Source organism: Terrapene carolina, unplaced genomic scaffold, assembly GCF_002925995.2.
Source record: "Terrapene carolina triunguis isolate 2854851 unplaced genomic scaffold, T_m_triunguis-2.0 Scaffold212, whole genome shotgun sequence".
NCBI lineage: Eukaryota > Metazoa > Chordata > Testudines > Emydidae > Terrapene > Terrapene triunguis.
The window spans coordinates 3,559,316-3,587,006 of NW_020664563.1; the positions used below are offsets into that span (position 1 = coordinate 3,559,316).

The 27,691-nt window shown below is 42.8% G+C and overlaps 1 protein-coding gene across 1 annotated transcript in view; it reads left to right on the forward strand.

Moving 5' to 3' along the window:
- LOC113407516 (neurogenic locus notch homolog protein 2-like) overlaps nucleotides 1–27,691 on the forward strand; it is a 140,920-nt gene that overhangs the window by 80,257 nt on the left and 32,972 nt on the right. The window contains exons 12-18 of the mRNA XM_026656110.2: nucleotides 3,442–3,552; nucleotides 5,472–5,664; nucleotides 10,960–11,105; nucleotides 15,233–15,352; nucleotides 15,469–15,621; nucleotides 18,597–18,825; nucleotides 24,032–24,233. Of these exons, the coding sequence (XP_026511895.1) occupies nucleotides 3,442–3,552; nucleotides 5,472–5,664; nucleotides 10,960–11,105; nucleotides 15,233–15,352; nucleotides 15,469–15,621; nucleotides 18,597–18,825; nucleotides 24,032–24,233 (1,154 nt within the window). The remainder of the gene's footprint in view (nucleotides 1–3,441; nucleotides 3,553–5,471; nucleotides 5,665–10,959; nucleotides 11,106–15,232; nucleotides 15,353–15,468; nucleotides 15,622–18,596; nucleotides 18,826–24,031; nucleotides 24,234–27,691) is intronic.

The following is a 27,691-nucleotide window of genomic DNA, read 5'->3' on the forward strand; positions in this document are numbered from 1 at the left end:
GTGGCAGACTTCATGCCACTAAAGTTTGTAATAAAAAAAAGAAAAGAACTTCAGCAATGTAGTCCCATTGACTTCAATAGCATCATTCGTGAGAGTGACATTATATTACTGCCTAAGTGTTTACAGGATCAGGACCCTTTAATTCTCAATATTTTATTTTTTCCCTATAGCAATTTTCCCAAACAGAATACCCTTACTAATACTTAGATTAAAAATGATATTTATAATTAATATTAAATTTTAATCTAAAGTTGCAATAGTACAACTCTCAAATTAGCTTTACAAAGCATCAGCCTGACTTGAGTGATTTAAATCACTCTATTTAAAAATTGCTTAAATTGCCTCGATTTTTAATTGTTCTGTCTTGTAAAATGTTATTCCATAAGAGCCATGTGTCAGAGCATGGCTAGTGTCCTAGTGTTCTTCTTTAAAGGACAAAACATTTATCAGAACCATTTTGGCTTGTGTCAAATAATATTGGCTTCTTTTTCAAATGAATATTGAAGTTAACAGACCCCAAAATAAAACACGATGCTTGGAAGCAGAAATATGGTGTGGTAAGCAACAAACCATATATCTTGTGTCATCCTTCTGACAGTAGTGCTTGAAGTAACATTCCACAACTGCCCCCTCTACTCTGGCAGCAGACACCTCCCTGCAATCTGAATTGGGAGCCTAGCTATTGTTCTGGCCTGACTTCTTCTCTAGATCACCCCAGGCCTGCTTCAGCTTGGCTGCTCTCTGGAACCAAGCCTCACTTTTGAGCATCGTCCTAACCTTGTTTTGCTGTTCTTGGGAAGTATCTGAGTTGGGCCACCTAAGCAGTCCTGGCCTCATCCTGTGTGATCCTGCAAACTACTGGAACAGCCCTGTCTTTCTCTCTCTATCTCTCATGCTCCACACAGTCCCGACTGCGCTATCTAGCCCCAGTGCTTCATGAACCAAATGAATCATCTGCTGGAGAATTGGTTGGTTTTGTGGGGAGAGGAACAGAATGTGCAGGTTAAGCTTAGGACATGGTTACTACAAACAGAAAACGCCTTCCAGTTAGGAAACACATGCTTACCTTTAAGCTAATGACTTTAATCATATGTTTTAAATTATGGACATTGGTAAGTATTTGCAGGAGTGGGCCTAAATAAGCTTATTTTCTCAATATTATGGAGGTGCTGGACATAGTTGTTCTGATCTTCTCCTTGGAGAGATCCTCACCCATTATTTCAGCCCTCACTCTCTTCTTACTGAAGCTGTCAGTGATACCAGCTTCATTCAGAAGATAAGCCTTATCACCTCCTGGCAGTTATTCTTGAGGCCTGAAGCAAGATTGTGGCCAAAGATTTACTGACTGTTTATGAGTCCCTCAGCTTTAGGGCTCCCAACTTGAGCCATTTTAAAGAAGACTGGTTTTCAGAAGTGCTGAACACTGACCCAATGAAAATCATAACCTTTTAAGGTGTCAAGTTGGGCACCCAAAGTCACTGGTCCCTTTTGAAAAACTTAACTTTTAGTGATTGTGGAATTAAGGAAAAAGTCTTATCGACTTAAGGACGCACCAGACCTCAGTGCCCTGGTCTAGATACCTACCCCAGTGATTGTGCTTACTATTCCAATTGTAAATAGATTCTGCATGAGTTAGTGCACAGGTAATTCTGGGGGGAGGAGAGGTCTTATGGCTATTTGGAACTGTGTTACTATTGTAGCCAAGACAATTTATCACTCTTTTCCTTACGCATCCCGCTTCTGGAGAGCTCCTCCCTAGGACAGAACTATTACTAGGGCTGCACATGTGTCGGGGCATTTTTTTTTTTAATCAAAAATCACAGAGCAGTCATGGTAAATTTAGTAAAAGTCATGGGTCTAGTCACTGCTGTGTGATTTTCCGATTAAAAAAATGCCCTGACAAATAAGGGGGCACCAGCCACCCATAGTAGCACTCTCTGCCCCAGCACCACATCCTAACCCTGTTCCGGTGAGCAGGGGGCACTTGGGGGGGCTGGAGAGCAAACTCGCCCCAGGCACAGGCAGCCGTGGTATCTGACCACTGGGGCTGGGCCCAGGGATTGATAGTGACCCCTTGACATGAGCCCAGGGGTTGAGAGCGAGCCTATCCCGCACTCACCTCGGGCACAGGCAGCAGCAACTCCTGTGTCTTGCAGGGCTGGACACATGGCATCACAATACCACTCAGCCAAGATTTGACCCAGCTCCCTATCCCTCTCTGTCCTGACAGAGGGGCAACAAGGCAAAATTTGAGTGAGTGGTGTTGCAACCCCGTGCGCCAGGTTGCAACACCCAGAGTGGGGAGCTGAGCCCAGTCCCATGGGACACAGCAGCTGCTGCTGTGGGGTCAGTGCAGGGTGAGAGCACTCTCCAACACCCCATCCAGCCACCCCATGTCCAGGGCCTACAGTCTTCCTGCAGGATGTCATGGACAGAACGAGAAATCACAGTATCTAACTTTCTCCACTGTGACACACTGGCAGCCCTAACTATTACTTATTTGGATTGTAGTAGCTGCTAAAGTGTACTAGGCACTTCCCAAACTCGGAAGGAGAAAGTCATTTAGCCAGATGATTTACCATGGAATGAATGAAAACTCCATTATTAAACAAAACTAGTTGTTACACACTCAACTATGATCAACACAGCTGTATATATGAGTGGGCCAGATATATATGTGAACTTCACTGTGTTGATCACCAATTTTGCTGTGGAATGCAGAAATCTACACATACCAAAAGAAGTAAAGATTTCAGATCTTACTATGCTTGCAACACTCGATCAATAGTTTGACTCTGGAGATTCTAATCACCTTGCACTTGTTTCAGAAGTTTTTTGGTTTCCTTCAGCATCCTTTATTTTACAAGATTAAACTTTTTTGGTTGAGAGGTTGCTGTTTGTCATAAAATGTACACCATAACACATCCAAGATATTGCAGCATCAGACTTGATGCTGTTGAAAGCTTTACTTGTGCATTTAGTTATACCTACACTTTTCTCTCCACTGTTCTTGCTACAGTTTTTGCTGTAACAATACAAGTAGTGTGTGTTGTACTCTGTTTGCTTAATTTGGGTAGTATTCTCTCTTCCTCATCCTCAGAATTCAGGCAGTCCCTCTCAAACTGTACATAGGGAAAACAGCAAAAATATTTTTCTTGTGTCCAAAATGGCTGATTCTTCTGCTGGAAGGATGATTAGATACAAGGAAACAAATTCTCCTGTTACTCACTAACTCTATTGACTTTAATGGAGTTGCAGTACACTAACAGAAGAGGACTCGGAGCACCACGTGCTGATATCTAATCATACACATCCCCTTGTCATGCCTAAGCAGTTTGAATACTGCAATTTGAATTTGGCTATTTTCAGGAAACTTATAGCGTTGTTTGTATGTTAGGGTTGGTCTGGTTTTAACTTGAATTTCATTACATTTATTTGCAGGAGTGAACTGTGAGAATAACTTGGATGACTGTGCAAGTAACCCTTGCATTTATGGAGTCTGTCTCGATGGCATTAATCGCTACGATTGTGTCTGCAAGCCTGGAGTTACAGGTAACATGTACTTTCATTTAACAGATATTGTCCTCAGCTTTGCCTTGAAGATAATAATCTCTCCCCTGGGAGGAGTTCTTTGTTCATTGATAGCAAGTGGCCTATTCAGTGTCTCAAGAAATAATTTGTATTCTTAACGAGTCTCAGTATCTCTTAATTTCAATGCACGTTCTGCCCATCGACTAAAGAAATGTCCTAGCTTGGTGCCATGAATTGTAATTCTTTTAGGGTTATTTAGTCCAATTCACATGACTCAGCTTCATAAGAAATAATGGTCCAAAATCCCAATGGGTTTACTTACAGCTTCTTTATTGGAACAAGAAAGTTGTACATCATAGCAAGGGGTCTCTGTACAGAACTTGGAGAATTGGGCCAACTTGTATACAAATTAAATGTTTCCCTTTCCTTCTGCAAATATAAAGCATTCAGTTAGTTTTATAATGTGCACAAGTGCACAGCTACTATGGTACAAAAGTCCCCATCAGCCAACCTACTGCTCCTTGGATGGAGTTTATTCATTGGTTTAAATTGTTCTGTTTGTATTAAAATCATTTGTATCCTGCAAATGTGCTAATTGAAAGAAACATTATTGACCCATTGTGTTAGTGATCTGAACTAAATATCACACAGACCAGCCCCAATCCTTCCAATGTCTTTTGCAATATTGTAGCTGGGTCAGTCCCACGATATTAGAGAGGCAAGGTGGGTGAGGTAATAACTTTTATTGGACCAGCTTCTGTTGGTGAGACACAAGCTTTTGAGCTTACACAGAGCTCTTCTTCAGGTCCTGTGTCCTTTGTCTAAAAGGCCAAAACATGCTTTGCGGGCTGTGAGCCAGACTGCATAATGAATTCATAAAATTAATGCACATGAGAGAACATGCTGAATGTCCTGTTATAACAATCCGTTAGCTAATATGTCACTATTGTTACTGAAAGATTCCAATCAGAACTGATCCAAAATCTCTTCTCAGAAATAGCCCCAAAGAGATAGTACTGATTTTATGCATTTCTATTGACTAATCTTTTTAAACTTCCACCTGAAGGAAGGAAATTCACTTTAAAAAAACATGGAGGTATAACTGAGCCCAAATGGAACGAGGTATGTTCCTGACCACTCTTGCCTTTGGGCCTCCTCTAGCTTTGGGCGCCATGTTAGCCACCCATTGACCTTCCTGCTTTTGTGCTGTTAAAATACTTCATCACACTTGTGAATCAGAATGTTCCAGTATTCAGGACCTGCAACTTCCTTCAGGTCAAGGGCTCGAGCTAGAGTGTGAAATAGATGATTCACTTTTTAAGGCCTGGAATATATATATTTTTTTTAAACTTATAGTAGTGCCCAATCTATGCCAGGTACTTTGCAGATTCACAGGAAGGAACAGACCCTTGAGGAACTTGCAGTCTAAGCATAGCTGGGAAGTAGGCAGAGGTTAGGGAAAATAAGAAGCAATATACTCTTGTATTTAATATGCACAAGATCTAGATGCACTGCAGGCATTATGGCAGGAATGGGTATTCAAGAGATACTTAAATGTGGAAAGGATAGGTGCCTAGCTGATAAACCCAGGAAGGTTGCACCAGGCATACTACAATTACATAATTTTCAATCCTCCTAAAGAATGTATATAATTCTGTTCCCATTGCAATTCTGTTGTAGCTTTTTAACAGTTCCAGAAGGCTTATGAGATGTAGATGCTCTGCTCCTGATACGAACACCCCCATCTTTCAAAAACGTTGAATGCTTTAAACTCCCATAGGCTTAAATCTGAGTCAAAGCTGTCATACCTTGCAGGATCGGTCACTTTATGTTGACTTTGTATTGATGATGAGTCACTGAATCTTGATAAATGTTCCTGCATACATGCGGGGTAAACTTGTGTGTGAGAAATACTAATTAACAAGTAATATTCTTTTCAGGTCCAAGGTGTAATATTGATATTGATGAATGCATCTCCAGTCCCTGTCATAATGGTGGAACATGTGTAAATGAAATGAATGGATTTCGGTGTCTGTGTCCTGAAGGCTTCCATCAACCCAGCTGTCACTCGCAAGCTGATGAATGTCTTAGTAACCCTTGTGTACATGGAAACTGCACAAATGATGTCAGTGGGTGAGTTCTACCATCGTGTTAAGACCAGTTTCTAAACACTTCTTTCCAGTGTTTTGTATGGAAAAGTCCGCATCGGGCCTTGACCACTGTTGAGTGTTCAGGAAGGCACTGAATCACATGGAGTGTTTCAGTGATTGAAAGTAGTTGGTTTTGATGAGATTTCTTCCTTGCATCTGGAGTGCCATATGCTAAATGTGTCATTTGCAATGACCTTTTTGTTCCTGCTTGGTTCTCTCATTATTTGGTTGCCCATTGGGCTTATTGTTAATGAGCCATCCCAGCTACTCTAAACACCTTTGAATTACAGTTTTTCAATAAATGCCCTAAATATCATCTGCTGTGAAGATTCTGGTTCTCCCCAGTTTATTTCTTATTTAAACAACTATCCAAACTTGTTTATATTGCAGCTCATCATGGCCACTTTACAGTCCCCATGGGCTAGCTGCAGCTCACCCTAGGTAGTTTTCTGTGCTATTCTAACATAGGGCCTCTGCCTGGTCATACAATCTTACCCCTGCCATTCTTTATAGATTCTTATGCCATGCTTATCATCATAGTATCTGAGCACCTTCTAGTAGTACATTAAGTGCTGTGCGTCATATGTGCTTTGTTCTCTCATCTCTCCCCCAGAGAAAAATTATGTGTGCAGATCAGTGATTAGTTTTGGTAGGGTTTTTAATGTACATTTGGCTGTGTGTTTGGTATTAGAGAATACAGGTGAAGTGTGCCTCGCCCTTGGAGTGGTATGGGATGGTCCTTAGTTCCTCTGGGATTTCTTTCCAAACTCTTGGACTGGCCCTTGAGAAAGTTCTGCCTGGCACACACAAAAGCTTTACCTCTACTGTAAAGAGTTTTGTTGTGCCTAAGGAGTAGAGTTGTTGACCCCGGTTTACATCCTGGATCTTTAGGTCGTCTCATTGATATTCTGGGTCTGGGCCCTTGTGCACCTTTAAGATCAGGACTGAGAACTGGATATTCTAGGGGAAGTCAGCATAGAGAGCACAGGACAGATCTGGTGGGCTTGCGGTATCCCATATTGTTGAGAGGCACTGCAGTGTTCTGTACTAGCTAGAGTTTCATAGGGGCTGAGAGCTTCATACCCAGATATATCACATTGTTGTAGTCCAGCCAAGAGGTGGTGAAAGCATGTACAACAGGGGCCAGGTCATCATCCACCAAGATACTTTTCAGTCCACTGAATGGCATTTGGCTGCTTTTCCCTGGTCAGGTCTGTCAGTGGGGTGGCAATTTGGCTGTAGTGTGGTACAAATTGTCGGTAATACCTGGCCAAGCCCAAGAAGGATTGGACCTGCTTCTTTGACTTAGATACAGGCCAATTTTGGATAGCATTTACCTTAGCCTGTAGGGGGTTGATAGTACCTTGACAGTACCTTGACCCACCTTGTGTCCAAGGTACACTACCCTATTTAGGCCTATTTGACACTTTTTGGCCTTAATGGTTAATCCTGCCTCCCTTATGTGCTGGAAGAGAGCTTGGATGTGCTGCAGGTGTTCTCCCATGAATCTGAGAATATAGCCACATCATCAAGGTAGGCAACTGCAAATTCCCCAAATCCACCTGAAGGTTATCTACCAGTCTCTGGAAGGTGGCGGGTGCATTTCGCAGTCTGAAAGGGAGCACATTAAATTCATACAACCCTACATGGATGATGAAGGTTGACCTTTCCTTGACGAGGTCATCTAGCGGCACTTGCCAGTACCCCTTAGTTAAGTCTAAGGTGGAGATGAACTGGGCACGTCCCAGTTTCTCCAATAAGCCTATCTGTGCACGGCCTTGGACAGTTTTCTGGGCGAGTTATGGCATTTAGCTTACGGTAGTCCACACAAAGGCTGATTTCTCCATCTGGTTTGGGAACCAGAACCACTGGAGAGGCCCATGCACTTTCAGAGGGGCAGATTACACCCATCTGTAACATGTCCTTGATCTCCCTTTCTATTGCGGTTTTGGCTTGAGGAGCCATCCGGTAAGGTTGGGCTCTAATTGGGTGAGCATCACCTGTGTCAATGGAGTGGTACGCCCGTTCTGTCCATCCTGGGGTAGCTGAAAACATTGGTGCAAAGCTGGTGCACAGCTCCTGGATTTGCTGTCGCTGCTTATGCCCAAGGGTCATGGAAAGGCTCACCACTTCCACACCACCATTGCTTTTTCCTTCATAGTAGACTCTTTCAGACCACTCAGCGTCGTCTCTCTCCTGGGCTGTAAACTGGAGAACGTTGATTTCTCTGGAATAAAAGGGCTTTAGAGAATTAACATGATATACTTTAAGTTTTAGGGTAGGGTCTGGGAACGCTAGGAGGTAATTAACAGCTCCCAGGCGTTCTTGGACCATAAATGGCTCCTCCCACGACGCTTCCATCTTATTGGCCTGGAGTATTTTCAGGACCATAACTTGGTCACCTACTTTGAAGGAACACTTTCTGGCATGTTTATCATACCAAGCCTTTTGCTCTTGTTGAGCATCCTGTAGGTTTTTTCGAGCAAGGACTAGGAGGTCCTTGAGGGTGTTTTGCAGGTTTGTTACAAAGTCCAAAATGTTAGTTCCTGGAGAAGATGTAACCCCCTCCCATTGCTGCTTCACCAACTGTAATGGCCCCTTAACTTTGTGGCCATAAACGAGTTCAAAGGGTGAAAATCCCAAACTGGGATGTGGTACAGCCCTGTAGGCAAAAAGCAACTGCTGCAACACTAGGTCCCAATCATTGGAGTGTTCATTCATGAGTTCAGGCTGAATCCCCACTCTCTCACTCCGAGGGGGTGTGCAAGGATTCTAAAAATTAATACATGCCACTCCAGGCTTGTATTAAACCCCCAAGGTTACAGCTTTTCTCTGACCTTGGCTTGGTAAACGCTGCCACCACCCAAATGCAAAAAAACCCCTTTGAACCCAGGAAGGAGCACTTGGGAATTCCTCCCTGTGGGAGTATCCTTTCACACACACCCTCCGGGAAGAGCTGAGAATGAAACAAAGGAAATTAGCTGTGGCTATCAGCTAATCAAACAACATGCACAAACCTCTTAGGACACCAAAAATCCAATACTGGTCTTAAAAAAGGTAAATTTTATTAAAAACAAAAAGGGAAAAAATACATCTGGAACTTAGGCTTTTTGCTAGATCTTAAAAGAAACAATTACAAAAATTAAGCACCCAAAACCACTTTCTTGGAGGTTCAGCTTAAAGGTTACAAGCAAACAAAAGCATGTGGGGTTAGCACAGAGGAGATCCACAAGCCTTAAAAAAACAAACAGAAATAAACCTGATTGCTTCTAGCTAAACATTCTGATCTACTTACACATTTGGAGTTCAGATAAGTAGTTCTAGGCATGATCTGATGATTTATGATCATACCTGGGTTAAAGCTGCTTATAGCATGGCTGTTCTGTCCCTCCAGCCCAGAGAGCACAGACAAAGGGAAAGTTTCTTTCCCTATTTTAAAAAGTTCTACCTTCCCATTGGCTCTTTTGGTCAGGTGCCTGCTTCCCCCCCCCCCCTTTACCTGGGGGACTTTTTAACCCTTTACAGGTAAAGCAAGTAAAGAACAGCTACCAAGAGGGATTTTATAGCTAACTGGCTGGCTGGGTGTCCATCAAAGGGAGCTAACCCCCCCACTTTATTTATCACACTCGGGTTCAGTTTCAGCGAGCTGTTCTTCATCCACGAGCTGATCTCATCCAAGCCCTGGACCATTTTAGTGGTATATGGTGAAGGATAAATAGAACTGTGTTGTCTGCATATTACTGGCACAAGAATCTATGTCCTCTTATCTGTTCAGATGGATCCGTATAGGTGTTGAATAAGACTGGAGAGTGAATTGATCCTTTTGGAACTTCTATAGATGCAGCAGTGCAGTTTCCTATTACTATTTGTCCCTACCGGATCGATTTAAACCATTTTAGTGAGCTCCCCTGAACCCATCATGTCTCTTAGGCAGGACTGCAGTATCTCATGGCTGGCCATGGGGAATGCTGCAGCGAGACCCAGGAGGCTGAGATTGGATGTCTGCCCTGTATCCACTGACAGCAGGAGTTCATCCAGCAGTGCCACTGAAGCAATTTCAGGCCCATATCCTGCCCCGAATCCAGATTGTGCCAGGTCTGGAATATTAGCTTCAGTTAGATGGGCATGTAGTTGGCCTTTAGCTAGCGACTGCGAGCTTGCTCAGGAGTGGGAGATTGATACTAGACAGTGCCCAGCTAGAACCGATGTGTCCAGGGCAGGTTTCTTCGGTGCTTGTCACACTATTGCATGCTTGAAGGGGGAAGGGAAGATTCCTTCTCTGACTGAGGCATTGGGTATTTTGGTCAGGAGTGGTGCCATGACTCTTTCATAAGCTCCTTTAGGGTTTCCAGCTTCCTTAAGGAGTGAATGTGCTGCACTCCCGGAATGCAGGCAGGCTGTTGGTGGTTGGGTACAGGTAGAGAGGGCCCATGTTTGAGAAACCGTTCAAATGTGAGTGATCTTTTCAGCGCAGCAGGATGATGGTTCTTTGCAGTACTTGGTTCTGGGCTCTGGTGCGGGCTGTAAGCACTCAGGATTGAGTAAACTTTTTACCACCCTGGATAGCTCCTTAGGCCAGCTACTATGGAAGCTGATTGGAAGATTCTCTTGGTCTGTAATGCAGCCTCAGCCTAGGCTTGGAAAAATTCTTTGTATCAACCTTCATTTTCTGCCATCATCACTTGAGTTTCTGCCCCTCTTCATTTGGCACAGGATGCCAGAAAGCCAAGAAGATCTGTGTGGGTGATATGAGGGTTGGGGCATTTGGGGTGTGTATCAGTGGTTGAGGCTAGAGTGGAAAGATAATGATTCACCAGATCCTTGATTACTTGTCCTGTGAATGGAGTGGTGCTGTCCTTTATTAAGCTTTGGAATTTGATGGAGTGGATTGCCACTTCTCTTGGCTGCTTTCATCTGGAATCCCTTCACTTCATCAGCTCTCTCTATTTGGATTTGAAAGCCATCTTTCTTCCTTGCTTGTACCTTGCCATTTCTTTAGTGTCTACTAAACATTTTGAGATGGCTTGCCAAGAAAAGCGTGATGCAGAATAAAGCTGTATTTTATTAAGATAACTAATACTGGGCATGTAGCTTTAAAGATTGGGTTGGTTTTAATATTAGGAAAATTGTATAGCTGGTGTGATTAAGGTAAAAATGATGAACCTTTCTAAGGGCCAATCATCTCCATGTCCCTCCCCTTTCAGCTTATCTATCTGCCTAGTCTTGTGGCTAGAACAGCTGCTTCAGAATAGTACTGAAACATGCTATTTTCTTTCAGATACATGTGTCTCTGTGACCCTGGTTGGGTTGGAACAGATTGTGAAGTGGAAGAGAACGCATGTCTGTCAAACCCGTGCCAGAATGGAGGAATTTGTGACAGTCTGGTGAATGGATACAGATGTACCTGCAGGAAAGGATTCAAAGGTGAGTTTGAAGGACGAGTTTTTGAGCTCTGTTGCACTAAGATGCAATAAAATGGAAGACAACAATCTTCTTACTAAACTAAATGAAACATGAGGGATAATCTCAATACCATCCTCTGAAATTTAAAATTCGAGTGATATTTGAATTGAAAACAATCTGATAATATAGGCATGATACAATGATTATAGGTGTAATTCCTGTAGAAAAATAGTGCTTGTAAGTCTATTACAAAGAGCAGGGAGTTCCTCCGTAATTATGGTTCACTTGTTCTCTATTAGAGCACCAATTTTGGCACTCCCTCTAAATTAAATCCCTTTCCACTGCAGATTTTAGAGGTCTGACCTATGGCCTCCTCAGGCATTTCTCCCACATTGGAGGTGGTTTACACAATTAACTCTTGAGCAATGGGACTCATAAGAATTTTCACCACATTAATACCTATTAACTACTTCCACACCTCTTATCTTAAAAGTGGCTAATTAACTTAATTGAAAAGGTCTTGACAAGGTTTAGCGCACTGGACTGGTTTTTGAACCAGAGTATGTGAGTGGTGAATTAGGAACATAAAAATGGCCTGTCAGACAGTTGACTTTGAAGGTAACCAAAGCCCAAATAATTTAGGACTATGTCAAAAACACTTTAACCACAAGCTGGAAATGCACAGAAATTTAATGCAGACTACAGAGCACATGTTCTATGCTCTGTGGCTTATGCTCCCACTCAGTAAGCAGATGGTCTCATTCTGTACCCTATGAAGTTTTAATCACTTTCTTAGTGGTAATCAGGGTGGCTCATTTCAAACAGTTGACAAGAAGGTGTGAGTAACAGTAGGGGGAAATTAGCATGGCAGTTTAAAACTACAAAAACTAAAAAGGTTTCAGAGTGGTAGCTGTGTTAATCTGTGTAAGCGTTCGGACTCACCCCTGCGGCACCTCCTGCTGGTCGTCCGTGGGAATTAGCTCGTTTCCAGCCTTGGAGCACCCTCTGCAGGCCAGTGATCCGCCTTGTCACTTCTGGCCCCCCGTGTCTCTCCCAGTACCCCGGTGCCCCTTTAACTGGGTGCTGCCCCCCACCAATACCCCCACAATTCTGGGTCTCCCCGTCCCAGGGGAACCCCCACCCACTATCCCCACCTCGCCTCAGTGTATGGCTACTGCCAGTCATTGTCTAGCCCCTGCGTCCTGGGACAGACTGCAGTCTCAGCCTACTTATCACTGGCAAGGTTGGGTTTGGACCTGCTGCCTTTGCCTACCCCTGGGCTGCCCTCTGCAACCCCCAGTACCTGTTGGCCTTATGCTAGGCCACAGCCTGGGGGTTCCCCAGGCTGGAGCTCCCCAGCTCTTCTAGCCTTTCCCCAGCCCTGCTCCACTCAGGTACCTACTCTCTAGCTCCCTGCAGCCAGGTCCTTCTCTCTCTGAATGCAGAGAGAGACTGTTTTGTCTGCCCCTGGCTTCCCTGCCTTTATAGGGCCAGCTGAGCTGTTTGGGGCATGGCCCCAGCTGCAGCCACTTCCCCCAATCACCTCAGCCTAAGAGCTGCTTTCTCCAGCCACAGCCCCCTTCCAGGGCTGTTTTTAACCCCTCTGGACCAGAGCGGGGTGACCACCCTGCTACAGTCTGTATCAGCAAAAATCGTTCTTTTTGCAAAAACTAAAAACTAATTTCCCCATGCTAATTTCCCCCTACTGTTAATCTCACCTTCTTGTCAAATGTTTGAAATGAGTCACCCTGATTACCTCTACAAAAGTGATTTTTCGTCCTGTTGATAATAGCCCACTTTAATTGAATTGTCTCGTTAGAACTGACCCTCCACTTGGTAAGGCAACTCCCATCTTTTCATGTACTGTTATATATATCTTCCTATTGTATTTTCCACTCCATGCATCTGATGAAGTGGGTTTTAGCCCACAAAAGCTTATGCCCAAATAAATGTGTTAGTCTCTAAGGTGCCACAAGTACTCCTCGTTGTTTTTGCTGATACAGACTAACACGGCTACCCCTCTGAAACCTGAAAAACAAAAGTATCCCAGTGTTTTACACTTGCTTTCTGATCACCCTGTGACCACTTGTGCTATCAAGGGGCAGCTGTAGATTCAACCAGAGTCAGAAGCAGCCTCACCATAGAGGGCTGGACTAGCTGACCTATTGGAGTCTCTTCCAGCCCCACATTTCTCTGAATATGGTGAGCAGACTCTATCAATCACAGGAGCTTGTACGCTGAGCACCAGATGTTTTTGCCATTCTGCAGCAGTGGCTTTTGCCACAGAAACCCATTCCTTGCTGCGAAAGCTAAACTTTCACTTAAACGTTCAGTGTGTTGCACACAAAAATGAACAGCTTTTAAGAGTCTGCCTGTGACTTGGCTTGGTTAGTTTCTTCTGACAATCACGTCACATACACAGACCTGGCCAAACATCAAAAGGATGGGAAAAGAGGAACATGTAAAATGTCAGAACTGAAATGTGTAGCAGGAACATAACGCTAGCAGAGGAGGAAATAAAATGATGGGGAGTAAGGGAATATTAGCAGGAGAGCAAAATACTAAAACTTTGCCTAACCCCTAGTGACACGGGTATGGGATCTGTCTGTCTGAGTGAATCCCCTCAGGTGCCATGCCTCATGCCTTTACCTACCTTGGGGGGAATTTTGCCATTTTCCCCTCTTTTAGACTGGGCTCTGAGCTACAGCCCCCTGTGTATCAGCTGTTATTACGCTGCAGTTTGGGCATCGGTCAGGAGTCTGTGCCCAGCATTGTACAGTGATCAGACAGTCTTCTTAAAACCAAAGTATTGTTTATTTTTAGCCATAGAAACAAAACATTTAAAGAAAAGGATTTTAAAACAATAAACAGTCTGCATACACCTATCCTACCCAAAGGCTTGCCATCTCAGTGTCTTCAGGCACCCCCAGTGAGGCCTGTGTGTCTCAGGCTGGTTCCCCTGAACAACCTCTACCTCTCTCTTGGGGGAGAAACCCTTTTAAAAACAGCCAATATTCTTTTTTCTTCTGTGTTCCCACGCTTTGACCTGTCTGGTCAAATGAGTCCTTCAGGTTAGCTGGAAGGTCAAAATCATCAAAGCTCATAGCTCTGGCATTGTCCCTTAACCACTCCGAAGTGTGTGCTGGGTGTCTTTTCCTTCCTGCTAAGTTTTTCCCTAACAGTACTCTATTGAGTTAACACAATATAGAGATATAGTAAACATCCTAATAAGCAAGCCAGTTAAATATGGATCCTGACAATTGTAAAGGCACTGTGGGGCAAATCACTAGAATTTAGTTTATGTAGTTAAAGCTGGTGAAACTGGTTGTGATGGATTTGGAGCTATTCATGGATACAGCATGTTGGCTTGGCTGTTAAGATGTTTACTCTTTTGGATTCCTGCCATCTGGGCAGGGTTATAAAAGGAAAGGGGAAGCTGGTGCCTTGGTGGAAGTATGTGTCTTCTCCCCTCCCAGCTGGCTGAAGGCTGGGAAGCCTTGGGGGGTGGTTAGCCGGTAGTTTGAATGGAGATTTTTTTCTTTCTTTAAATAAAGCAAGTCCTGAGGAAAGATGTGAAGAGTCCTGTAGTTGGGACTTTATTTTTCCATCCCTGGCTGCTGGATCTGCACACCAACTTAAATGGATGCTCTTAAGATACATTCATTTACACTGTCATATTAATTTGTCAGCACCAATTCAAAGTTTGATTTTGTAGAAAACAAGGACGTGTGATGGGACATCCTAACTCCTCTAATTGTGGATATTCCATAACTAGGATTTTTTATCCCTGACTGAATCTATTAAATGCTGCCATCTCTCCACTACTAAGCTGTTCACAGCCTGTCTAGGTCAACCAGAGGTTCCTCTCTAAACCTGCTATCTGCTCCAGACCCATCCCCCTGTGTGACTGAGTGCCATAGCTTCCTGTCCTCTCTCCTCCCCCCAAAGTACCCCAGACTAGTTGGGTCACAGTGATTTAACCACCTCTTCTATCCAATACCATGTAGAACAGTAGTGATCTTCCCCTCCTCCAGCATGGATTACAGTCCACTTTTCCTTGGATAATCCTTTGGGTTATAATCTCTTCATTCTTCCTTCTTAGGTATACCAAGCCCTTAACAATTTGCCCCTCTGGTTTCCTCTTGTAGGAGTGAACTGCCAGCTCGTGCTGTCTCCCTGCTCTCCTGATCCATGTGAGAACTCTGGAATCTGCCAAGAAGCTCCTGACTCGGAGGGCTACACCTGCCAGTGTGCTGCTGGCTGGGAAGGTAATGGGATGGGGAGGGACACTCTTCCATTCTGAGTTTAAGCAGCAGCATGGTGGTGGTTACATCATTGGAATCTTAACCTCCAAGGTCTTGTTCTCAAACCTTTCTTGTTTCAGGCCAGAGATGTACAGTGGATATAGATGAGTGTTTGTCAAAGCCTTGCAAGAATCATGCTGTGTGCCATAACACTCAAGGCAGTTACTTGTGTGAATGCCGCCCAGGCTTCACTGGAGGAGACTGTGAGAGCAACATTGATGACTGCCTTTCAAGTGAGTGCAAAATGGCTAGTTTTCTGAAACAGGCAATTTCCTATTTGCCCTAGAAACAACTTTGCTGTGGTATTGATGACTGCTATTGGTAGATGCACGCAACAGTTTCTGTTGTTATCCTTTATTTCAAACATGTTCAACTTTGTGAAACTTCCATTTTGGGGGCTGAAATGACCTTTACTGGCTCTCTGATGGAAGCTGGCTGTAGTATTTAAACAGTAGGAGTTTATGCTCAAGTTTTGAATTTAAAAGTGTAAAAATGTTCTACACACACTCATAAGGAACACCATCAAATTGAGAATCACATCTGTCTGAAAACGTTGTGCCTACTGAAGTGAAAGTAACGTCTTAGATAGCCAGAAGTAAAGAAACTAACTATACCGTTAGATTTTTCTCTTGCTAAACCCATCCTTTATAAACGACAGAGGAACAGAAAAACACTTAATGTTTTTCGGGAAGATTTGTGTTTAAAAGTTCAGGTTTTACAGCTTTACAGAGCTGTATCATAAACTGAATTTTCTTAAATTAGTAAAGTATTTTAAAAATTGAAAATGTCCTTTTAAGAAAGTTTCATTTTTTTGTAGGAATAGTTCAGACAAATAGCAAAGAGCTAAACTTTCGGGGAAATGATTTAAATGCATGAAGTTTGCAGATAGGGTTCTATGTATGTATGGTAGTAATAGCCACCCAAGGGAGATTAGTGATTCTCCAGATCCATCTCTCAAATGCTGTTGCAGAGACAGATTTAGCATCTCTGGTTCAGCCTCTTCTTTTGAATGCCTTCTTCGGAACAAAGAGATAGAAAAGAGAGTCAATATTAATAATATGTCATTTTGATTTGGTGTACAGATCTTGTAGACTTGTCTGCTGGAATGATGCCTTTAGATGGTTAGCTCTATCCCTGTCCTGGACTCCAATGTAAAATGACACTTGTATATGCTATGTTTAAAAATGTATTTGTCTTGCCCATTTTGATAGTTATAAAATTTCTCTCAATTCTTAAGTGTTCTTCCCTATCTCATGGTAAAGTCAGGAGATTTGTCTAACACGTATCCCTATTAATTAAAACACACCCAGCAAGGAATTAAGAGACTTTGCAAACTTCTCCAAATGAAGTCGGCTGTGGTAGTAATGAAAACTTTCCTCCTGTGGGGCCAAGAGTGTCTTTAACCTCCAAACTAAATACCCCATCCAATAATGGAGCCAAAGTGATGAGCTGAGTTCCCTTAACTTGTTTGTAGATATGCTGGGCAGACAACTGAAATGTCCAGCTTTCAGCTGCAGTCATAAAGGGCTGGCTGCCATAGGCACAGTCTTTTATAGCTGCCAAGGATCTGGCTTTTATGTCCTTGTCTATGCAATAGTCAGATGAGCTTTACATGGGTGCAGGTGTTCCCTCTTACACTGCAGACTTTAAAGATATGAAGGTATTTCTCAAGTGGTGCATCCTTGGATGCACATTTGTATAATCTTTAATTCATAATTAAAGCCTGTGTCTTAATGCACCTGCACAAGAGGACAGAATACAAATTGTACTGAAGTTTAGTATTGTTTCACTAGAGTTTCTAACTGTGCAGCCTTAATTTTGCTTTTCATTTTTGAAATGAGTATTGTGGCAGCATAGATCAACTCCCTATTGTGCTCTCCAAATGTAACAAAGATGTTCCTTGTCCCAAAGATCTTACAATCTAAATATAAGACAACAGGTGGATGCAGGCAGGGGAGCACAAGGAATCAATGAGCATGACAGGCTGCGGTCTCAGCACAACAGCTGCCTAGCCGTTAAATTTTTTCTTAGGAATAATGGCAAAGGAGGAACTTGAAGGATGATGAAGTAGCTTTGCAGGTGGCTATGGGAAGCTCCTCCCATATGTCAGGGGCTGCATGGGAGGAAGAACGAAGGTGCTTGATTGAAAATGTAAGAAGTGATGCTGAAGGCTGGCATCACTGGCAGAGTGAAGGTGGGAGCCGACATCTCGATAGCATGAGCGATGAAAGGTTGGCCGGGGCTAGGCCTGGAAAGTGATGATCAGCAGTTTGCTTGCGATGGAAAAGGTTGAGCCAGTGGGAGGGAGACAAATAGAGGGATGAAAAGGTCAGAGCAACTGAGCTAGGAAAATGGTCTTTGCAGCAGCAGCACTGTGAATGGACAGAAGCGGGGCAAGACGGCAATTGTCCAGGCCAGAGAAGAGAAGGTTGCAGGGAACAAGTACCTGGACAAGAGTTTTAGCTGTTCTGATGGATAGGAAAGGGCTGAGTTGAAGAACACACCTAGGTTATGGGTCTGAGTGACAGGGAAGTGTGTGGGTCTTTCAGTGCCCCTTTTGGGAGCACCCTGCCTCCTGAGGGCAACCTTACCACACCAGACAGCAGCATGGGTGATGCTGGATCAAATCTCAGCAGAGGTGTATTCAGAATCACAGCTGGGGAGATCCTCAGCTGAATCAGTGTGCAGCTGAGCCTTCCTAGCAAAGTGTCCGCTCACTTCAGCAAAGCACGTCAACCCAGGGGTAAGTGCTTTTCTGTACTGGGTGCCTTAAACAGTGTCTGGGGAAGGGGTTTTGTTGTCTAGAAGCCTGGACAGGGCGCTCTCAGGACAGAGGAGCTAACTTTGGTTGTGTTGTCTGTTTATAGAGGTTTGGGTTGTGAGGGGGAAGCGTTGAGATTTAGGGCTCATGAAGGGAATGGGACCAGAGCTTGGGTGTTGGTTTTGTTTTGGGTGAATGAGAACCTTGTAAAATAAACCTAAATTTCCAGAAGTATTTTCTTGATCAGAGCCTCGTGTAAAGTTTTGCCCTTTATGGGATAATCCTATAGAATTGAAATTATATCCCTGATATAGATTGAGTCAAAAAAGTGTGTAAAAAGGCACTTATTTTTGAAATTGTGTAGCCCTTTTGCATAAGTACAGCTAAACCTGGCCCTGCCAAGGTATCTACATATCCATTGTAATACATAGTGTGTTGTTATTGCAGATCCCTGCCAGAATGGCGCTTCGTGTGTGGATGGGGTGAACTCTTTCTTATGCACTTGTCTGCCTGGGTTCCAGGGAGATAAGTGTCAGACCGATATAAATGAATGTCTGAGTGAACCATGCAAGAATGGAGGCACCTGCACGGACTATGTCAACAGCTACACCTGCAAGTGTCAGGCAGGGTTTGAGGGGACCCACTGTGAGAACAACATTGATGAGTGTACCGAGACGTAAGTATATGTTTAAATATGGAGGGAGGGAGAGAATAGAGACAGAACACTGTCAAGTGGCTTAAGGCAGTCATGTTCAGGAACAACCCTGGGGACTGCTGTTTTCCTGCCTGGTGTTGTTGGGACATGCTTGAGCCTCAGAGACCAGGGATGCTTGCCTAGCTTGTGCTTGCGAGAAGGCTATGCTCTCCAAAGGTACCAGCTCAGATAGAACTACATGTCTGGGTCTGTGCTCATTGTGCAAGTCCAGGTGGCAAATCCCATAGTTTAGAAGTTTTGGCCCACTGTAACCAGTTACCAGTAGGTTGTGCGCCTTGTGCATGTAGGTGTGAATACCGCCCCCTTCCATTTTGTGATCAGTTCCTCCTTGATTCCGCTTAACAAAGGAGCTTCGGTTGGTGACCTGGTTCCACAGGGAGAGACACTTCCAGTGCTGTTGCATTTAGTTAATTTTGTCTCTCATGTACTCAGTTAAGAAGCATGCATCCTAGTATATTAAGGGAATTGGCTAAAATTTGTTGAACCATCCACTTCATATTTTTGAAATATAATGGACTACTGGGAAGGTACTATCAGTCTGGAAAGCAAATGAGTTTACATTTACAATAGAGGTTTATGCATAAGACTGCCATATGTGACTGGGTTTTTTTGGTTAGGATTGCTTTTTTGGGTAGAATTACTAAATTAGTGGGTAAAAGTAATGTCAGATGTAAAATAAAGTATTTGCCACTGTCTCAGTGTAACTTGAAAAATTAATTCAAATTGTCTTGGATAGGATCACTATTATATGGATTAAAAAGTTAAGACTAAACAAACAGGATTGATTAACCCTGTACCAAGCTGGAGGGAGGGGAGGATTACTGGTGGGGTAATACAGGCATTGGGGGTGGGCCTGATGTTATTTAATGTGTTTGTGAGTGATTGTGAGGAGGGAATTTATCTCTATTGAAATGTGCAGATGGAGCTAAAAAGGAGTTGTCAATACTGAGGAGGACAGAGAAAATACAGATTGAGCTAGAGAACTCAGGATTACGGTCTGAAAATAGTGGAAGCTAATTAAAAACAGGAACCATTAAGAGCTTATGAAGAGGCAACTAGGAGGCTTGGGACATAACTCCTCAAATGTTGCATCTGGAAGGGTGTAAGCATCAAGGAGAGGAACTGAGTAGAACTAACTTGGAGTAATGGGACCAAAATTAAGAGAACTTAAATTGGGGGGGGGGGGGGAAATCTTCCTGAGAGATGTATTAGTCAACAGTTTCCAAACTTTATTGGTTCATATACATGTGTTGTTATCTGGACCGGTGATCTGCTAGGTCACTCCAATCCTTGACTCTGGGAGCCAGCCTTACCCTGCTCTGCTGTGAGAACCCCCCCACTCCTGGGCTGTTCACGCACAGCCTCTGGCATGTAAGCTGTTCCTTGGATTGTGCAACCGAATGACACTAGCCAATATCTCCAGCCCCAGACACAACCCTAGGAACCTCCGTGTGTCCAGTTATGCTCGCTGGATGCTGCAAGCTTATATGAATTTGTCAGTTTAACAAAGAAATTGATATGTACCAGGCTTGTTATCCCAAGAGAAGTCTCTGACATGCTTCAAACCAAACGCACTGCTTCAGGTAGAATAAACAAATTTATTAACTATGAAAGATAGATTTTAAGTGATTATAAGTCAAAGCATAACAAGTTGGATTTGGTCAAATGAAATAAAAGCAAAACTTAGCTGATCTTAATACTTTCAATGCCCTTACCAACTTAGATGCTTCTCGCCACAGGCTGGTTGGTTGCCCTTCAGCCAGGCTCTCCCCTTTGATCAGCGCTTCAGTCGCTTGGTGGAGGTGGTGTCTGTAGATGTAGGTGGAAGAGAGAGAGCGCATGGCAAATGTCTCTCCCTTTTATCATGTTCTTTGTTCACTCTTGGCTTTGTTCCCCCCCCCCCAGAGTCAGGTGAGCATTACCTCATCGCAGTCCCAAACTGGCCAAAGGAAGGGGGGTGACTCACTCGAGAGTCCAACAGATCCTTTTGCTGCTGCCTAGGCCAGCGTCCTTTGTTCCTGTGAGGCTGGGCTGGGTTTGTCCCATACCTGCCCTGATGAGGTGTGAACTGCCTCTCTGCTCTTGGCGAGTTTTTGCCTGGGCTTATTTTAAGCCATGAGGATACATTTTCGGCCTCACAACTACATACATGAAATTATAACCTATAAACTTACTATAACATTACTGTAACAACAATGCTCAGTGCATCATGAGCCTTCTGAAGACACCCGACATGACAAACTTTGCATTAGATACCACACAAGCATTTTACAAGGATGAACATGGGGGTGCTGGGTGTTCCCCTGAGGTACAGAGCGTCACAATGCCACCTTTTTTAAAAACAAACAAACTTATCTTTGAAGTACCACATGCAGATTTTTCCATTTTGTGGACATTTATTTTAGCTCTTAATAAGTGTAACTTAAGTATTTCTAGACTGTATAGTAAAATAAATACCTAGTGAAACCTAAAATGTTATATTATGACATCATTTTCAAGCCCTTCAGGTTGTTAGACAGCGAATGAAAAAAACCACAATGAAGCAGCCATTATTATTACAATCAGCCATGATTATTATTTCTCTTGTGTTACTGAAATTGCAAGAAACAATTAATATATATTTGTCATATTGATATATTTTGGTGTGCTGTTGAACTACGTCAATGGCTTGATTTTTTAATTTGCATAATTTAAGTTGGAAGCTTATATGGATTATTGTTGGACATGGGGCAAAATTCATTTTGCTTCCCTTTTACAAAATTTAAATCAAGAAAAATTACAAAACATGATGAGTAGTTCTCAGAGAAGACAAAAAAGTAAAGGGTGTGCTTGCCTTATGGAACATAGCTGCTTTGTCAGAGGAGAATTGTGAGCTTTAGCCGAAGGTCTGGTGCTACATTGAGGTTTATCCTATATTTGTTGTTAACGGTGATAAAGATAGAAAAAAGTCTCACATAGATACATAGTGCTGAAGGGCATAACAAAATTTCATAGCTCTGCCAGAGCAAAGCACCTCTCTCCGAGCTTGTCTACACTATGCAGCTTTTAGTGACAAGGCTGTGTTGACACAGCCTTGTCGCTAAAAGTCAGCGTGTGAATGCTCTTTTGCGGTATTTTGTCGGCACTTTTGCCGACATAATACTTCCAGCCCCGCGAGCGGCATAAGCTTTGTCGGCAGGAGAGCGCTCCTGCCGACAAAGCCGCATTTACACTGCCGCTTGCGTCGGCAACACTTTTGTCTTTCACGGGGAGGCTTTTTTAAGTACCCGCAAAAGACAAAAGTTTTGGTGACAACTGTGCAATGTAGACATACCCTCCTTCTCAGCCAAAAGGCACAGAGCTGCACTTTGTTGAATTTGAGTTTGAATGCACCATCACATGACAATCACCTCCTCCTTTCCCTTTGCTGAGAAGCCACCTGGCAGGGTATTGTCTTGTCTTGAAAATGGGTCCCAGATCCATTTTTCACTTGTTACACTGGTGGGAGAGTTTTCATTAAACTAGATGACCAAATTCAGGCATTTTTCTCTGATCTCAGTAGTGAGGTCAGGATGAATTTTGTGGAGAAGTTTTTGATGATTGCTTCCCAATTCATTTCTCCTAACTGAAAATAAGCATGAGTTCAACACCCAGATTTTAATAGAACCTTTAAAGCCTGATCCAGAATCACTATCAGATTGACAGGCATTTTTAGCAAGTAGTGCCTCACAATGAATACAGCAGCAAGTGAACTTGGCATTAGGTGCCAGTTGAATTTTTGCCAAACCACCAAATTTCCCAGTCAGGGCTCTAGGTCTCTCAGAGCACAGAAATGCAATTTTGCCACTCTACACCATTTGCTATGATAAACTCATTCAGTTTGTTAAATTTCTTCTACCATTGAACATCTTGTTAGAGATTCACAAAACAAGAATTCTTTTACTGGTGTTTGATTGAAACATGATTCAATAGAAAAAAGTTGTAGGCATTGGAGGGAATTTAGAGAAAAGCAGCAAAACTAGTAGTAGGATAGATTTGAGGAAAGTTTAAAGGAATTACATATGTAAAACTTGGCTAGGTGCAATAAAAGTGACTGTCTACAAAACACAACCAAAAGCTGTTTACACCTGGGAAGCAGAGGTATTACTGAGGAGTAATAGAATCAAATATAGATGAGGAAAATTTAGGCTAATAAGAGATTTAACCTTCTTGAATAGTCTCTCTAGACAAGCAATGGAATCCTCACTGCTTGGGTTATTTAAAGCTTCAGAGGTCAGGGCTTTGTTCTGCAAATGTAAAGTAGGGGTCACTCCTGTGTGTTCTGGGGTGCATAGCCAGATGTAGCAGACTCAGGGAACAAAAAATGGTTTGGTGTGCCCGCTCCCCAAAGCACACATGGTACTCTCTGGTCAAAGAAATCTGCCTCACAAACTTGTCTTTGATCAGCAAAATAGACTGAGCTTCAGTCTAAAAGATGACTTGGTACTTATACACTGTGATCTACATGGAGGGGAGAATTCGAACAAAGGGCGAACAAGAGCCAGTTGCTGGAAGCAGAAGCTAGATAAATTCAAACTGGAAATAAGATGCACCTTTTAAAGTGAGGGTAATTAACTAGGAACAATTTATCCAGGGATATGGTGGATTCTCCATCACCTTGTCTTTAAATTGAGATTGGGTGTCTCTCCAGAGAAATGCTTCTAGCTCAACCAGAAGTCATGGGCTTGATGCAGGAATCAGCTTGGTCAAAGATGCAGAGAGTAAGGCCAGAAGAGACCATTATAATCATCTAGTCTGACCTGCTGTGTAACACAGGCCATAGAATTTCACCAACTCTAACCCCACCACCATGAGAACTCTCTTCTGCCGAAATAACACTAGTTCCTTTGCATTTCGGTCACATGGTTACACATTGGTATGGAATGCCTCTGCCCATGCTGTACCCTAGTCTCTGGAGAACTAGGCTAGTGGCTCTATCACAGCACAAAATTCACAGTATGGCAAACAATGGAGTGGACTGACAAAGCCATAGTAAGTATGCTGTAGGCCAGCCAAGGGACAGAGCAGATGATCCAATACAGCTGTTTATCTCTCTGTTGTCTGTATGTCCTATACAAAATCTTTGGCTGTCAGTTAACTTGCAGTTTGTCATAGCTGAGTTTTGTTTTCATGTTTATTTGTTTTCCAGTTCTTGTTTCAATGGAGCCACTTGTGTGGATGGGATCAACTCCTTTTCCTGCCAGTGCCCGGTGGGATTCACTGGGGCCTTCTGCGTGATGGAAATTAATGAATGCGATTCCCATCCTTGTTTGAACAAAGGGACTTGTGTGGATAGCCTGGGGACCTACCAGTGCATCTGTCCCTTGGGTTACACTGGGAAAGACTGCCAAGTAAGTGGCATTGAGTTCAGACTGTTAAAGCAATTATTTTGTCTGGTCCGTTCTCACTTAACATTTTCATTTGAACTGTTACACAGCAGAAACAGTGTACAGCTGGCGTAGACACGGCTCACCGTGTCTAGTACTTTCTGTAATAAAGCCTCTGACCCTGCTAAAACCCTTGTTCTAACAGGGGCTTCTTATGCTTCCAACATTGGGTATTCCACACAGCTTGGGTCTGTCCACTTTAGTAGTCACACCATGTTCAGCCACAATTTGAGAGGGAGGAAGCCATATCTGTTAACAAATGAGGCACACGCTCTGTAGAGAAGACAGCATCAAGACTTTTCCAGGTTAGTTCTCTACTCAAACCAGAAGGGGTATTAGCTCTGAATATAGTGGTGGCTGGGTTTCATTCTGTGTGTAAACTTGCCTTGCTTGAGGTCAGAGTCTGTGTTTAAATGAGGTAGGCCCCACTTGGATGGAAACACACAGATCTGGGTAACAAAGCCCACAATTAGCTGTAGTAACTATATAGTAACTTTCCTGGTAACTATGCCCTAGTCTACACTGCAAACTTATACTGGTATAACTATGTTGCTCGGGGTATGGATTTTCCACACCCCAGAGCGACATATACCAACCTAACCCCTGCTGTAGACAGCACTATGTCACTGGGAGGGCTTCTCACATCGACACAGCTACTTCCTCCCGGGGAGGTAGATTACGTACGCTCTCCAGTTGCCATAGGTAGCATTTTCACTGGCAGCTGCGCCGCTGCAGCACTATAAGTGTAGACAAGCCCTATGATAGATGCAGCTGTGTGTTCTCAAACTAAAGTTTTCCACAAAGAACCAATCAAGGTAATTGGAACAAACATCCTGTCTGGATCACAGACAATCAAAGGAACTCTTGTACGGGAATAACTGACATGATCATCCAGTGCATTAGATTCAGTAAAACTAAAATAGCACAATGAAGCGGTTTTGAATTCAGTAAGTGGGGTTTCCCATTGTACAGTATACCTGTAATAAACGTCAAAGCTGCTGCTCTGTTCTGCAAAAGATTCATCAGTGATTACCAAACATCTCTGCATGAATTTGACATAACATGACTGAAGTTTAAGGAAGTGGTAGGAAGCAAGCAACTGAACTGAGTTAATCAAAACTGATAACGCTGATAACATTCAAACAGTGTTTGAATTTTACTTCCGAAAGGATTCGTGCTTATCTCAGTCTTGCCACTCAGTTCTTTTAACTGCAGAAAATCTGTTTGTATTAATTCAAAATAAAATGTGTCATTAAATGAAACTTGGCTTATTGATGTGGACATAGAGCACTAAGTTTCATTCTGCCAGTAAGACATTTGTGATGCTACTGTAATTGAAACATAGCCATGATGCTTTAGGTCTCTGTTCCAGCCTTGCAACAGTGAGCTTCAGCATTGACTTCATTCAAGAGCAGGCTGATGAGCTCTGTCATTTATACGGTGTCAAGTATCAGGGGGTAGCTGTGTTGGTCTGTATCCACAAAAACAACAAGGAGTCCGGTGGCACCTTAAAGACTAACAGATTTATTTGGGCATAAGCTTTCGTGGGTAAAAAACCCCACTTCTTCAGGTGCATGGAGTGAAAATTACAGATGCAGGCATTATATACTGACACATGAAGAGAAGGGAGTTACCTCACAAGTGGAGAACCAGTGTTGACAGGGCCAATTCGATCAGGGTGGATGTAGTCCACTCCCAAAAATTGATGAGGGGTGTCAATTCCAGGAGAGGCAAAGCTGCTTTTGTAGTGAGCCAGCCACTCCCAGTCCCTATTTAAGCCCAAATTAATGGTGTTAAATTTGCAAATGAATTTTAGTTCTACAGTTTCTCTTTGAAGTCTGTTTCTGAATTTTTTTTGTTCAAGGATGGCTACTTTTAAATCTGTTATAGAATGTCCAGGTAGATTGAAGTGTTCTCCTACTGGCTTTTGTATGTTACCATTCCTGATGTCCGATTTGTGTCCATTTATTCTTTTCTTAGACTCCTTGTTGTTTCTGTCATTTATAAACAATCTGGGAGTGTCATAAAAACTGCCAGGCAAAGATTGCAACTTCATGAGAATTTGCAACTTTCCTTTATGCTTACATGGCTTTGTAACACCATGAGCAATTTTTGGAACACTTTATAGTAGGTATACTGCTTGACACTTAACCTAGCAAGTTGGCTGCTAGATGCTGCCAATTAATAAAAACAAACAAACAAACCCAACAACAACTGATTAATGCAAGATATTTAGTCAGACATGAGAAATAACCCAATGATGGCTACAAGTATCCTCACAGGAAAATACTCAATACTATTGTTTTTTGAAAAAGAAAACACAACATGGTGTCCAAGAATGCAGAGAAGTATGACAATAAAGCCTTTGCCATTTACAGAGACCATGAAAATAAAATGTAGAAGACGAGAACTTCTCAGTCTGAACACCTGGCCTGTGGAGTCTCTGCACACTACTTAAAACCTCACCAAGAAACCTAGCATTAAAGATAGTCCCAAAATACTGTAAAGTTCAGTAGTTCCTCTGCTGCCATCATGTACCTTGTGATTGGTGGAAAAAATACTTAATGTTCCTGCTTCCTAATGTTACTGGGTAGACCTCTGAGGAAATTTCTGTTTTCACAATGAACACAAGAAGGAGTTTGATCATATCATAACATGCATTGTTTATGACAAGGAACTCTAGACTCCCTGAATTTACTAACACCATTGGCGGGATTTAACAGACTACAGGCTGCAGACATTATAGTTTGTGTCTGTGGAACGTAGGCTTGATATAATTAATGAAGAGCTGGAACAACAAGGACTAAATAAAATGAATGAGAAGCTATAGAAACCTGTATGTTAAGTAACCAATAACTCGTTACAAGTGCAAAGGTCACAGATTAAGCCCAGAAAAGAAAGGACTGAAACATGGATAAGTTCATTCCTTTCATACTTGACAATCCAGATTTCTCTTCCAAATCTGTCTGAGAAGGAGGCTGACGTAATTCACATCTAGGTGCTGAGAAAGCAAATAAACTGGTAAAGGTGTATTGTCATCTCAGATTGTTGTTTGGAGTGGTGGTGTAGCTGGTCGGTCCAAGCAGAGCTCTGTGTAGCTCCAAAGCGTGTCTCTTGCACGAGTAGAAGTTGGTCCAATAAAAGATATTACCTCACCCACCTTATCTCTATTGTTATCTCAGGACAGAGCTGGAGTGGCAAGCCTAATTAGTTGAGTGGGAACTCAGTTGTTTTGTGTCTTTCGTACAGAATTGGAAATTCTTTATTTTGAACAATGCATTCCTTGTTTGTTTAAGAAATCAATAGGCTCAGTATTCTTTTATCCCTTTACCAAGAGTGTGGAATGTTGGGGAAAAGCAGGAGACTTCAGAAAGAATGAGCTCTTGCAAAGAGGGGAGTAAATAGGCAGGGGAAGCTAATGA